Source organism: Hipposideros armiger, unplaced genomic scaffold (genome assembly GCF_001890085.2).
Source record: "Hipposideros armiger isolate ML-2016 unplaced genomic scaffold, ASM189008v1 scaffold_141, whole genome shotgun sequence".
Classification (NCBI taxonomy): domain Eukaryota; kingdom Metazoa; phylum Chordata; class Mammalia; order Chiroptera; family Hipposideridae; genus Hipposideros; species Hipposideros armiger.
Genome location: NW_017731491.1, coordinates 3135902 through 3148875, shown reverse-complemented (window position 1 = coordinate 3148875; position 12974 = coordinate 3135902). Strand labels below are relative to the sequence as shown.

At 51.9% G+C, this 12974-nt stretch overlaps 1 protein-coding gene across 1 annotated transcript in view; it reads left to right on the top strand.

Annotated features, from left to right (window-relative positions):
* Positions 1-6027, top strand: part of CCDC92B (coiled-coil domain containing 92B) — an 8495-nt gene extending 2468 nt beyond the window's left edge. Inside the window, exon 2 of the mRNA XM_019650402.1 lies at positions 2142-6027. Within this exon, the coding sequence (XP_019505947.1) occupies positions 2142-2767 (626 nt within the window). The 3' untranslated portion in view covers positions 2768-6027. The remainder of the gene's footprint in view (positions 1-2141) is intronic.
* Positions 6028-12974: the final 6947 nt, after the last annotated feature.

The following is a 12974-nucleotide window of genomic DNA, read 5'->3' as shown; positions in this document are numbered from 1 at the left end:
GCTGTTGTTCAGCATCTTAGCTGTGGAGGGCAGTGTCACTGGCCCTCATATGTGGGATCCGAACCGGGGCCCTCTGGCATCCCAAGCCAGCTCTTATCCAATGCGCCACTCGGCCGGCCTGGTTTTTGGTTTTTTGAAAGAATAGAATTGGGGTTTTTTTATTGGGGGAGGGGAACAGACAAGTTGCTGTCCTTTTGTTCTTCAATCTAGTTGTGGAGGACGTTGCTTCACTGGCCCACGTTGGTATTAGCATTGCGTTCTTCCTGGGTCAGGCAGTTGCTCCCCGGCCATTGGACGGCTGCTCACAGGGGGCTCACAACAGCCCACCACAGCAGGGGCTGCAGCCTACGCAGCCACCGGCGACTTACAGTAGCCCAGCTCCAGGTCAAGCTGTTGCTCACCATCTTAGCTGTAGAGGGCGCAGCATCACTGGCCCTCATGTGGGATCCAAACCGGGGCCCTGCTGCTCAGAGCTGGCATCCCAAGCCAACTCTTAGCCAATGCGCCACTCGGCCAGCCCAATTTTATGGTTTTTTTAACACAATTAAAAAAATTTTTTTTGTAATGGATGTGGTTGCATTTGTTGAGATCTTAATCACCAGATTATATGATCTCTGGGACCTAGGACTGGATGGTACCCATTGTCTCTAAGTGCAAGACACATTACCTGATATGGAGAGGGACTGCGTTAATGCTTAATTAAAAATGAATCGCAAAAATAGTCTTTCTTAGCCAGGAGAGATTTAAGAATGGACTCCTGCCATATTGATGTGCTCTCCATGACTTGAGTTAGCAATGGGGAAGGCTGGAAGTTTAAGGCAAAATGCTAGGAACCCTACAAATTGCTTTGCGTATTTGTGCATAAAGATCTAAACGCTATGGACTTGAAGGAATTCTGCACACTTCTTTTAAGTGTCAACCATGGGCAGCCTCTTGGTGCCTAGGTGCTGGAAGGAAGAGGGTACACATCCCAGACACCAAGTAAGGACAGTTCTGTGACAACAGCAGCTTTCACTCCACCTATCGCCCTTCCTCTAAAAGGGTTTTTGGGGTTATCTGGACTTAAGTCACTGCCCAAGTGTCCTGGTTTTTATCTTCTCTCAGTGGGCTTGAGAGCTCTCTTTGTTTTCTTTTTCTATGAAAATCACTTGGTGACTCCATTCCAGTCACCTTTTACCTACGTTTTGTCACCTTTCAGCTACCGGTGTCCCTATACTCACATGTGCCAATCCTGGGATACTTTCCTGCTGAAATGGAGCTCACGATCCAGGAAGCTGGGGTCCTCAACTCTGGGATCCATTAGAATCACCTGGGAAGATTTAAGTAGTGCCAGTTCCCAGGTCCAATCCCAGAGATTCTGATTCAGCTGGTCTTCGGTAGGGGCCAGGAAACTTTTTTAAAGTCCTATGGGTGGTTCCAATGTATATCCAGGGCTGAATCCCAATGCAGGGGGGCAAAGACAAACAATAAACAAGTAAACAAAAAATTACAAAATGGAATAAATGCTCTCTCTATGAAGGAAACAAGGTTGGGGCACGCCGACTCCCCTTCCCTGCCCACACGCCTACTTCTTTCAGCCCCTTGCTCTTGTATGTCTCTCCTGACACAGGGCTTTTGCACAGTTTGTTCCCTCTGTCTGAAGCACCCTTCTCTCCCCTCTTCACTACTTAACTCCTATGCATCCTGCAGATCCTAGCCCAAGTCGCTCTAATGCCGAGGAGCCTTCCCTGATTAAGTCACATTCTCATGGTAGTCATGGCTTTGGTACATGTCACATTGCACAGATGCAACCTCACCTTCGTTTGTGATTATGTACTATTCCTCTCCCCCTTGCTGGCTGTAAGCTTCAGGAGAATGTTTTCTTACCCACCATATCCCCAAAGCCTAACACGGTGCACATTGTAAGGGCTCAGCAAATATTTATGGGGTGAATAAATGGTCAGGAAATATTTTGCATTTAAGCTGAAACCTGAAGAATTAGAGGAGAGTTCTAATTAATTAGAGGAGCACAGGGTAGGGTGGGTGCAAGGAAGGGCCCTGAGGAAGAAAAAAGAAGGCTGGTGTAGCCCTGGGGAGCGAGGGCGAGCCGGGCAAGACGGGTAGCTGGGGAGTCGGAGGCCTTTGTTATGAGGATGGGTGAGGCGGGGACTATCACCTCTATCTCCCTTTTCCAGAGGCGACGTCCCGGGAGTTGGAGAGCAAGTGCCGCGCGCTGGAGTCCCAGCTGGCGGAGCGGTCTGCGGCCAACGCCGAGCTGAGGCGGGAGGTGGCGCAGCGCGAGGCGCTGGTGTCCGCGCTGCGCTGCAGCCTGCGCGCTGAGGAGCGCCGCTTCCTGGAGGAGCTGCGTCGCCGCAGCCACCGCGCCACTGTGCTGGGCACCGAGCTGCAGAAGCACACTGAGGCGGCCGCCTACCTCTCCTGCCAGCTGCATGCCGCGCGCCAGAGACTGCAGACACCGCGCCCGGGCCCCGTCGCTGCGGCCGCCGCCGAGTCCCGGCCCCGCCGGCGCGCTCAACGGGCCCGCCGCCAGCCCGCTGCAGAGGCCGCCTCCAAGGGCCCGGGTCGAGACTGGGCCTCCTGGGACCGCGCGGCAGGCGCTCTGGACGACGTCGACCCCATGCCCGACCCCGCGCTCTTCCTCTACGCCCGGAAGCCCCCGCGGCCCAGCGGCCGCAGCCCCCGCCAGCCGCCTCCCCAGGAGCCCCCGGACCAAACCGACCCACCGGCTGCACCCAGCCCGCCCAGTGCGCCCGGGGCCCCGGAGTAGGCACAGGGCTGGCGGGGTGGAGAGTAGGGGAGGCCGGTCCCCGGCTAGGGACGCAGCCCGGGCCACACATGCAGATCCCAGGGGCCGAGGGAGCCGGCCGCTCCTCCAGAGAGAGAGGGCAGAGGCGGCCCCGGCTCCTCCATCCGTTCCAACCGCCCCCGCCTTTTGTATTTCCCAACTTCTCCGACGCTTCGAGCTCTCCGCTCCCGCGAAGGCGCTCCTCCGCGAGGCTCGGCGAGTGCACCATTTTTGTAGAGGACTAGCAGTACTGATCCTTATCTGGTTCCCACCTTGCCACTGGGAGGGGAGGGTGTGGGGGTCACGCCATACCCCGAGAAAGCTGACAATCTTTTGGCGGGAGGGGAAAGGCTGGGCTGGCCTATAGAAAGGAACCAGAGTGGCACTTAGCACCCCTAGGCCTTCCAACCCGTCCCCATCCCGCGACCTCCCCCAGCCCCGCACGGCTGCTCTTCCTGCCAACGTTTCCTCCAAGGAGAGGCTCGGGTTCAGGGGCTAGAGGCTGGACCTTTTCCTCGGAAGCCGCTTCTCCTCCCTCTACCCCGCAGATAGGTCCTTACAGGTGAGCACCTAACACTTTAGAAGACACTTCCTCCCAGAGACCCTGGTGGGAAATGTGTGTCCTGATGGAAAGTTGAACTTAAGGAAGGTAGGTAGCACCCACAAACCCTTAGAGAGGATTACAGGAGGGTTTGGTGGCAGAGCCTGGTCTAGAGCTGTCTTCTGCTCGGTTCATCCACAGGACGCCAAATGAGAGATTTAGACTGGGCGCTGTGTTGGGGAGTGAGGGAACGCTGGCAAGTTGGCTGCCCTGTCAGGCCTATGGAGGAGCAGAAACTGCCTTCAGGAGGTAGCTGGGAACCTGAAAGTGCCCTGGGAGTTTCCTAGTCCTGTTTATTGGTGCTAATTTTGCCCAGCTTCCTAACGAGCTGGGTGCACCCAGAGGCTGGAAGAAAGGCCCAGTTTCTTGGAAGTGGAAGTTGTTGATAGAGCTCTGTCTGACGGTGGGGTGCTCAGTGCCCTTCTGTCTAGGTTGGGGAGTGGCGAAATGCGAAGTGGAATGCCCCACCTCCTAACTGCATTTCTCTCCAGCTCCTCTCTCATGACCAAAGGCAGTTCCAGTCCAGCTCATTGCCTTCACCCCACCCCAAGCTCAGCCTCAAAAGAAAGACAAACCCATAGAACCTCCACCCTGCCCACCCCCATGCCATCCCTCCTCTGTTGGTCCCGCATCGAGTCCTAAGTGCCTGTGAGGTCTTCCAGGGGCTGCAGAGGGAGGACATGGGGCAGGGAGAGGTCTTTACCTCACTCGCAAATAGCCCATCCTGGCAGGTCCTGACCCTGGTTGAGGCTGAGCTTTCTGTGTGTCACCCAGGGATCCATGAGGTGAGCAGAGCCAATCACTAGGGGTGATGAACCCTTCTCCCATCACAGCCCCGATGAAGAAGAGGGGGAGAAATCCCCAATCATACCTTATTTCGCTGTATGTTAGAGGGAGCAGGAAATAGCACATTCCCAGTCCACAAATGCAGTCCCCTTCCCAAGCCTGTGACACTCAGGACTGCTGAGGCCTCTGAGCAATAACCAGCCTGATCTAGGTGTCCAGCTACTGGGACGCAGAGGCCAAGGTGTGGGCACCCTTGGGATAGACAGTGCTCTCCAGTCTAACTTGGGCCACAGGAGTGGCCTAGGGGCCTTGCTCTGCCTGCCCCCATCCCTAACCCCTGCCCCTGCCAGTCTCTGTGGTTGTGCCTCTGCTCTCTCTCTTCCCTCAAGTGTGGGTGACTCACCGTACCCTCACTCTGTCACTTCCCTTTCAGAGCATGTCTATATGAGGAGGCCTCTCTCCTCTCTTGGCTGCACTCACTTGAAGGGGGCCAGAGGATTGTGGGAAGGAGGGAAAGGGTACCTTTCTGGAGGTGCCTATCCAGACCCTCATCTCCCATAACCACACTTTTGGGGTGAACAGGGTGACTTTGTTACGTCGATTCTTCTACAGAGATGATAAAGTACTTTATCTACCCACCTACCCATCCACTAAAAGCCATAGCTATGCCCTCCTGGCCTACCCCCCAGCTCTATAGCAATAGCCTTCTTCCCCCTTTCCTTCTGAACCCAAGATGTCTGCTGGGGACCCCTACCATATCCCAACCCCAGGGATCCTCAGGTGACCTACCTGTCTCTCCCCAAGTGACCCCCATCAGCACCTCCCAACTCCTGTCTCGCTTCCAACAACCAGTGATAATGACACTTAATTGTTTGTGGAGTGCTTGGAGATCCCTCAGATGAAAGGTTCTGAGTGCTGGGGCGGTTGACTAGACTCAGCTGAGGTGTTGGGGGTGCCTGGGAAAGGAAATAAGGCAACCCTCCCTGCCCTACTAGGGGAGGGGCAGAGGCAGATGCAAGGCTTCCAATTTTAACAGACATTCCCCTTCCCCATCTCTCACCTGGAAATCATGGACTAGAGACTTCCCTCCACCTCCCTGCCCTGGGGGTTGGAACAGAACCCTAAGGGCAGAAGAATGGGACTTGGAGTCAGTGACCTGGGCTTGGCCTCAGGCGTCCAAAACTCAGCCTCGGGGCCTGGGGAAGTCCCTGCCCCCTACCCTAGCCTGGGGAACCCATCCTCCCTCAAGCCCCTGGAACACCTAGGTGACCAGAAGGGAAAGGATTGTTCCTCCTCCCCCCTTCTCTGCTGCAGGGATCCCCATTGGGAGAGGGGCATGGCGACATGGACAGTCAGGGGCCCTTGTTGGAGCTCCAGCCTCACCCCAAATGTGGACAGACCCAGGAAGGAGAGCTGAAGCTGGGGATCCCTCCCTGATCTGGAAACGAGCCAGGGAACCAGTGGGCAATACAGCATGAGGCTGTGTACCTCTGCCTCCCTCATATCCCACCCAGAGTGGCCTGCAGTTTGGGCGACCAGTCCAAGGCTGAAATGGGGTAGCCCTTCCTCAAACAAGCAGCAGAATGGGGGCCTCCTTTGTGGAGAGGAAGGAGGCCTAGTGGGAGTAGAGCAGTATCTCCGCGCAGAGAGCCGGGGATGGGTAAGCACCCGCTCACTGAGGTACCAGCCTTGAATGGGGGACATGCAGGGCAGGGCAGAAGCATCCTGCTCCCAATTCTCTGTTGGCTGTGCTTTTTAATCCAATGCTTTTCAGAGTGTATTCACTCACCCACAGAAATAGAGCCCTATGCTTTAGGGGTGACTGTCATATGCCTTATTCTTAATAAAATACCTGAAAAACACACAGACCTCTTCTCTGTGGCAATCCGCCCCACTTCGCCCCTGTGCCGGAAGGTAGAGGAGAGGATGTGGAGGAGAGAGTGGTTTGGGAGTCAGCCAGGGGACTGGGTGACACTGGGAGTTGAGATTCTGGAGTCCCCTCAGTAAATATTCCTCACATCAGGCAGAAGATGCTCATCTGAGATGTCCCCGATGCTCAGGCTAGTCCTGTCTCCATGTCACTCCAATTTAAATGAAAAAAAAAGAGAGAGACCTTACATCAGAGGCTCCTGGCTAGAGTTGGGAGGGATAGATTGGAAGCGCCCCATGCCTGGAGTTGCCCATTCCTGGCCCAGAAAGAATCCTGGCATTGTAGCACCTTTGGCCATGCCAGACTCCTTCGCTGACACCTACCCCCATATGATCCAGCTGCAAGAAGCCCGACATCGAAGAGAAGAGCCCTATTCTTATCCTTCACTAATGTCAGTTACCCTGGGACTGCAATTTGACAGCTCAGCACACCCAGCACCCACAAGAACTAAAGCGTGTACAGTAAGTCCCTGACTTATGAACATTCGAGTTGCGAACTTTCACAGATGCAGCCAATCATGCACCCAAGTCGAACTTAGGAACGAATCCGACTTTCGAACATTCTCCCTGAACAGAACTCATTCATAAGTCGGGGACTTACTGGACATTTTCAGTGTAGTTCTGTGTTGTGGAAGGCTCTAGCAGAAAAAGCAGCAGCTCTGTAGTCTAAGGCTGCAGGAGGCATATTAGTTTTGCTCGAACCCTTTTTTTTTAAGATTTTTTTTAAAAGATTTTTATGGGGGAATTGGGGGGATGGGAACAGTGCTGGGGAATTGGGGGAAGGGGAACAAACAAGTTGCTGTTGTTTTTGTTCTTCAGTCTAGTTGTGGAGGACATTGCTTCACTGGCCCAAGTTGGTACCATCATTGTGCTCTTCCAGGGCAAGGCAGATCAGTCGCCGGCTTCTGGACGGCCACTCACTGCAGCTGCTGGCCGCTCACGCTGGCTGCTGGCTACACACGGTAGCCCATGGCAACCCACTGCCACAGGGGCTGCAGCCTACACCGTCCGTCGCCAGCGACTGACGGCAGCCCAGCTCCAGGTTGAGCTGTTGTCCAGCATCTTAACTGTAGAGGGCAGTGTCACTGGCCCTCATATGTGGGATCCGAACCGGGGCCTTCTGGCATCCCAAGCCAGTTCTTAACCATCGTGCCACTCAGCCGGCCCTTTTTTGAAGATTTTTATTTTTATTTTTTTTATTGGGGAATTGGGGGGATGGGAACAGTGCTGGGGAATTGGGGGAAGGGGAACAAACAAGTTGCTGTTCTTTTTGTTCTTCAGTCTAGTTGTGGAGGACATTGCTTCACTGGCCCAAGTTGGTACCATCATTGTGCTCTTCCAGGGCAAGGCAGATCAGTCGCCGGCTTCTGGACGGCCGCTCACTGCAGCTGCTGGCTGCTCACGCTGGCTGCTGGCTACACACGGTAGCCCATGGCAACCCACTGCAGTAGGGGCTGCAGCCTACGCTGTGGCAGGCAACTCACAGAAGCCCAGCTCCAGGTCGAGCTGTTGTTCAGCATCTTAGCTGTAGGGGGCAGTGTCACGGGCCCTCATATGTGGGATCCAAACCGGGGCCCTCTGGCATCCCAAGCCAGCTGTTAACCATTGTGCCACTCACCCAGCCCTCGAACCCTTCTTCTGATAACAGGACCCATGGCTTCCTTTTGGGCAACTGCCTTCCCATCTCAGTCCATGTGTTGGGGGGGGGCGGGGTGCTGACCCCACACACGTGACCCAGGTAAGGTAGGTCACACTGAATGGGTTGTGGTTGAGCACATGATTCACTCTGAGCCAATGAGAGTTGACCTCAAGACTTGTACTGGAACGAGTCAACACACCAAGTTAGGTGCTATGGATATAGCAGGGAACAAAATGGGATGATTGAGGACAAACTCTTGGGTCGCTAAAATGGCACCAGATCAGCCTGGACGTCTGGCAGGCTTTTTGCCACCACAGGGGCTGCCCGAGTAGAAAGCACCACAAAAAAAGCAGAACCAACTGTAATGGAGACAATTCCTGAGAATTAAGCGGTCTGGATCCAGCTATGCCTGCAGCCCATATACCCTTGCCCTTTTCAGTTATACAGACCAATAAGCCCCTTCCCCCACTTTTGTACTTAAGTGGTCAGCATTAATTTGTGGGGGGTTTTCTACTTTTTATTTTAAACAATTTTAGACTTAAGAGAAAAGTTGCAATACTAATACAGAGTTCCTATATATCTTTCACCTAGCTTTCCCTAATGTTAACATCTTACTTTATTATAGTACAATTATCAAAACCAAGAAGTTAACATTGGTACATGACTATTAACTAAACCACAAACTTTATGTGAATTTCATCAGTTTCCCCACTAGGGTCCTCTTTCTGTCCCAGGATCCCATCGCATTTAGTTATTTTTTCTTAGTTTCCTCCAATCTGTGACATACTTTTAAAAGCCATTTTGTGTTGAGTTTTAGTGCCTTGCTAACTTCCGGAGTCCTATGATGTTCAAGAACAATCAGTGAGGGAAAAACAAGTGGATGCCAACCAATAACATACATTGAATAAAATATTCACAGAGCTCTGGGAAGGGAGTGACCACTTCCAGCTGCCAAGACTAAGAAGGAATTTAATAGACACAGTGGTATCTGAGTTTAATTTGGTAGACCTGGGATGGTTTCCACATCTGTCCCCAACTGAGTTGTTCAAGGTCACATAGTGAAAAAGTCAGGGATGGAGCTAGACTTGAAGTCACATATTTTGGTTCCTATGCAGTGTGTCAATGTGGAACAGGCAGTCAGGCCCAGTCTGTCATATCTCAGTTCCTTGCTCCAGCTTCTGGGGACCAGGTTTGAACCTAGGTTGTGCTGGGAAGCCCAGAAAGTACAGCCCAGGCCTCTGCTTGTCTCTGACCTTTTATCTCAGCAAGGAGAGGGAAGGCCCAGCCCTGGGTAAACATCTGCCCAGGATTCTGGGGTCCCGTGCACAATTTGAGGAAAAGAAGACAGGGAAGGGAGAGAAGGGTCTTAGGGTCCCCCCCCCGGATCCCTGAGGGTGCTCTGCTGAGCCCAGCCAGAATCACAGTGTGGGGTGAAGATGTACAATATCATCATCAGATAACTCAGAGATGATCCATGCAAACCCCTCATTTTGCAGATCGGAAGACTGAGGCCCAGGACTGACTATCATCCTTTACCTCCTGGCAGTTCTGCCCACACAGGTTTGGGGTTGAGGAAGGTGGAGCATTACCTCTCTTATAGGTCCCTAGAGTCAGGCCAGTGAGGTAGGGGGGAACCCTCCTGCTGAGGGTTGGAGCTCCTGTTCACCGTTCCAACCCCTTGGGAATGCTGAACGGGGGGGGTGGGGAATAGGAATGCCCAGCTGAGTGGGTACATCCATCATAACAATAATTAGGGAGGTGGGAGGCTTTAAGCAGGCTAATTATGTAGGCTAGGTCTCAGCCTTGATAAACCTCCCTCTGTATTTACTTAGCATCTTTACCCAGGGGCCCTAAAGATGGGGAAACTGAGGTACTCAGGAGTGCCATCCAGGCAGCCCTGTGGATGGGGACTGTGTAACAAGAGTCTGCTAGGGAAAGGAGAAGGGGATCCACAGACGTCAAGTTATAGGTTCTAAGGCTGCTGGGACCACTTAGTCACCAGTACCCAGACTGACCAGTAGGCACTCACAGCCCCTGACTTTGAGAAGGACAGGGCAGAAAGGCCAAGGGAACAGTACAGCCTTTTCCAGGGCTCAGCCTGGTGGGTCTCAGCCAGGCATTGTGGAACTTAGGATACAAAGGTCAAAGCACAGTGTACACAAAGAGGATATCTGCAAGGAAAGCCCAGATATTATAAATAATGATGGGGATCAAAGGTGAAAGGCTGGGCTGCTAGAAACGCTCCCCCCTCAGCATTCTGTGGAGCCCTCAAAAGGACTGCTTGGGGTGGCCAGTTAGCTCAGTTGGTTAGAGTGTGGTGCTGATAACACCAACGTTGCTGGTTCGTTCCCTGCATGAGCCACTGTGAGCTGCACCCTTCTTGAAAAAAAAAAAACACACAAAAGGGCCGGGCGAAGGGCGCGATGATTAAGAACTGGTTTGGGATGCCAGAGGGCCCCTGTTCAGAGCCCACATATGAGGGCCAGTGACACTGCCCTCTACAGCTAAGATGCTGAACAACAGCTCAACCTGGAGCTGGGCTGCCGTGAGTCGCCAGCGATGGCATAGGCTGCAGTGCCTGTGGCAGTGGGTTGCCATGAGCTACCATGTGTAGCCAGCAGCCATCGTGAGCGGCCAGCAGCCGCAGTGAGCGGCCTTCCAGAAGCCGGCGACTGATGTGCCTCGCCTGGGAAGAGCGCAATGATGGTGCCAGCTTGGGCCGGTGAAGCAACATCCTCCACAACTAGACTGAAGAACAAAACGACAGCAACTTGTCTGTTCCCCTTCCCCCAATTTCCCAATAAAAATCTTTAAAAAAAAAAAAAAAGGACTGCTTGGCACTCCAGGTCATCCATTCAACCAACACCATTAAACACCTACAATGCATCAGACTCTGAGAAGATGCGGGGGATACCCAGATAAATAGGGTATGGTCCTTGTCTTCAAGAAGACCCCCAGTCTAGCAGCTAGACTCCTCACCTGAGAACCAGACATCCCAGTTTGGCCAGGATAGTCTCGGTTTATGCCCGTTGCCCCAATGTCATTACTGGTAGTCTACTTTCATTCTGAAAAGTGTCCTGGTTTAGATGATAAATTATATGGTCACCTTAACCATAGCACAATGTATAGGCAAAGGTGGAAATATTCAGGGAAAGTGGTGGCAGTAGTTGCTGTTGAGACTGATAAAAAGACATTGATAGAGGCAGCTTGAAAGCAACAATCTGTTTAATATGTGATCAGAGGTCAGACCACCTGACTATAGAGAAAGTGATCAGGATATCACACATTTTGCATATATCTGTCTCCCTGTCCCCAGGTTTGCTACCCCACCGGTGTTAAAACTGAGCTACGCTTCTGGTTATGAGTAATGTTACCAACAGGGAGGGGGCTTCCAACTTCAGCTACACTGGACTTGGTACAATTCTCCAAATTCCTTGAGCTTCATGAGTACAAACTAAGAACCCAACAGTCAAGAGACTGGTTAAAAGAATTATGGTACAATCAACAATGGAATATTATCCAGCCATAAAATGTAATGAGAAAGCTCTTTGTGTAGTGATATGGAACAATCTCCAGACTATATTGTTAAATTATAAAACCAGGATGAAGAATAGCAGGTACAGTATGTCACCATTTGTGTAACTCAAGGGATATATATATATATGCATATACACATACACACGTGCATATACATATACTTTTATATGCGAAGAATATCTAAGAATATAAAAGAATTGGTGCTCTGGGGAGGCAAACTCAGGGGCCGGAAGCAAGTGAGAGATTTCACTGTATACCCTTTTTGTACTTTATGAAATTTGAACCATGTGCATCTATTACCTATTCAAAATTCTAAGTAAAATTAAAATGTTTTTAAAAAACTAAATGAGTGAATTAATTCCCAGAGTCACTCTTTCTGTGCCTGCTCATATGATTCCATTGACTTGCTTATTAGAATCCTTTTTACCCTTCAAAGCTCAGTTCAGAGCAGCCTCTTCCAAGAAGCCCTCCCTGGCTGCTTCCTCCACACACTCAGAACAGCCTTCATTGGAGGCCTTTTTTCTGTAGCCTTGTACATGAAGTTGCTGTGTGCATCTCACTTCATCTACCAGATTGAAACTTTTCCTGGCAAGGACTGGATCCTGTTCATCTCTGATCTTTCTGTAGCACTGAGCTTTTACAAGTGCTACCACCATCTCCTCCCAACAGCTAAGCGAGGCTAGATATATGGGTGTTTTTATTTGACAGAGGAAGGACCTGAGATTCAGTGGGGTGAAAGTCAAGAGACTTGCTTAAGGTTACAAAAAGAGGCAGGTAGAGGTTGCGGTGCAGATTTCCAGTCCATTCTAGGTTCATGCACTACCTTGGCTGCCTACCTTTTATGTACACCCTGTAGTCAGGTCTTGCTTTTATTTCCAGTCTTCTTGTGCAATAGTCCTAACTCATCTCCCTCTAGTCCTGGTCATTCCTCCTTTTCCCCCACACAGAAGCCAGAGCATTTCTCACTTCCCTTCCTCCTGCTCAAATGCTTAAAGCTTTTCACTGGCTCCCATTCCCACCACCTGTACTCCAGGGCAAGGTCCACTTTCCTTTGCAATTTTTATGAGGCCCTAGGGCCCGCCCCAGCCCACCTCTGCAGCTACAGCTTCCCAATTCCCATTAGATCATGGAAAATGTTAGGAATATGCCTTAAGTGCTTCCTAATGGTGTCCTGGGTCTGTGCATGAAAGGCCCTCCTCACTCTCTCCATTGATTCACTGGTAAAATGTCACCTGGGCAGCATTCTCTGAGCTCACTTCTTAGTCCCTACCAAATCCCAAACACCTGCAAATCTGAACTACTGTTAAGTGTCAAGGCTGTGGAGTCAGCCTGATCCAACTCTACTTCTTGCTCTCTGTACGACCTTGGTCTCAGCTTCCTCCTCTGTAAAACGGAGATAATGTACCAGTCTGGAAATGAGGACTCATCTGGTGGGGGTGTCGAGGCCGCTGGTAGGGAGAAGGCTGTTGTGGCTCAGGACAAAGTCTGGTGGGTCCATTTCTGACACTTCATCTCCATTTGCCGTTCTCCACCCCCCGCCTCTAGTAACCATGCCCTAGGCTGCCCTCCACCCCCTCCTCAAGAAGCCAGGCACCCCAGTCCCACCCCTTCGGCGGCAAAGGGCAAGCTTAGGGAGGAAGGCGCTGAGGGTCACGCTAACATCGCAGATTAGAGACCGCGTGGTCACTTGGCAGATT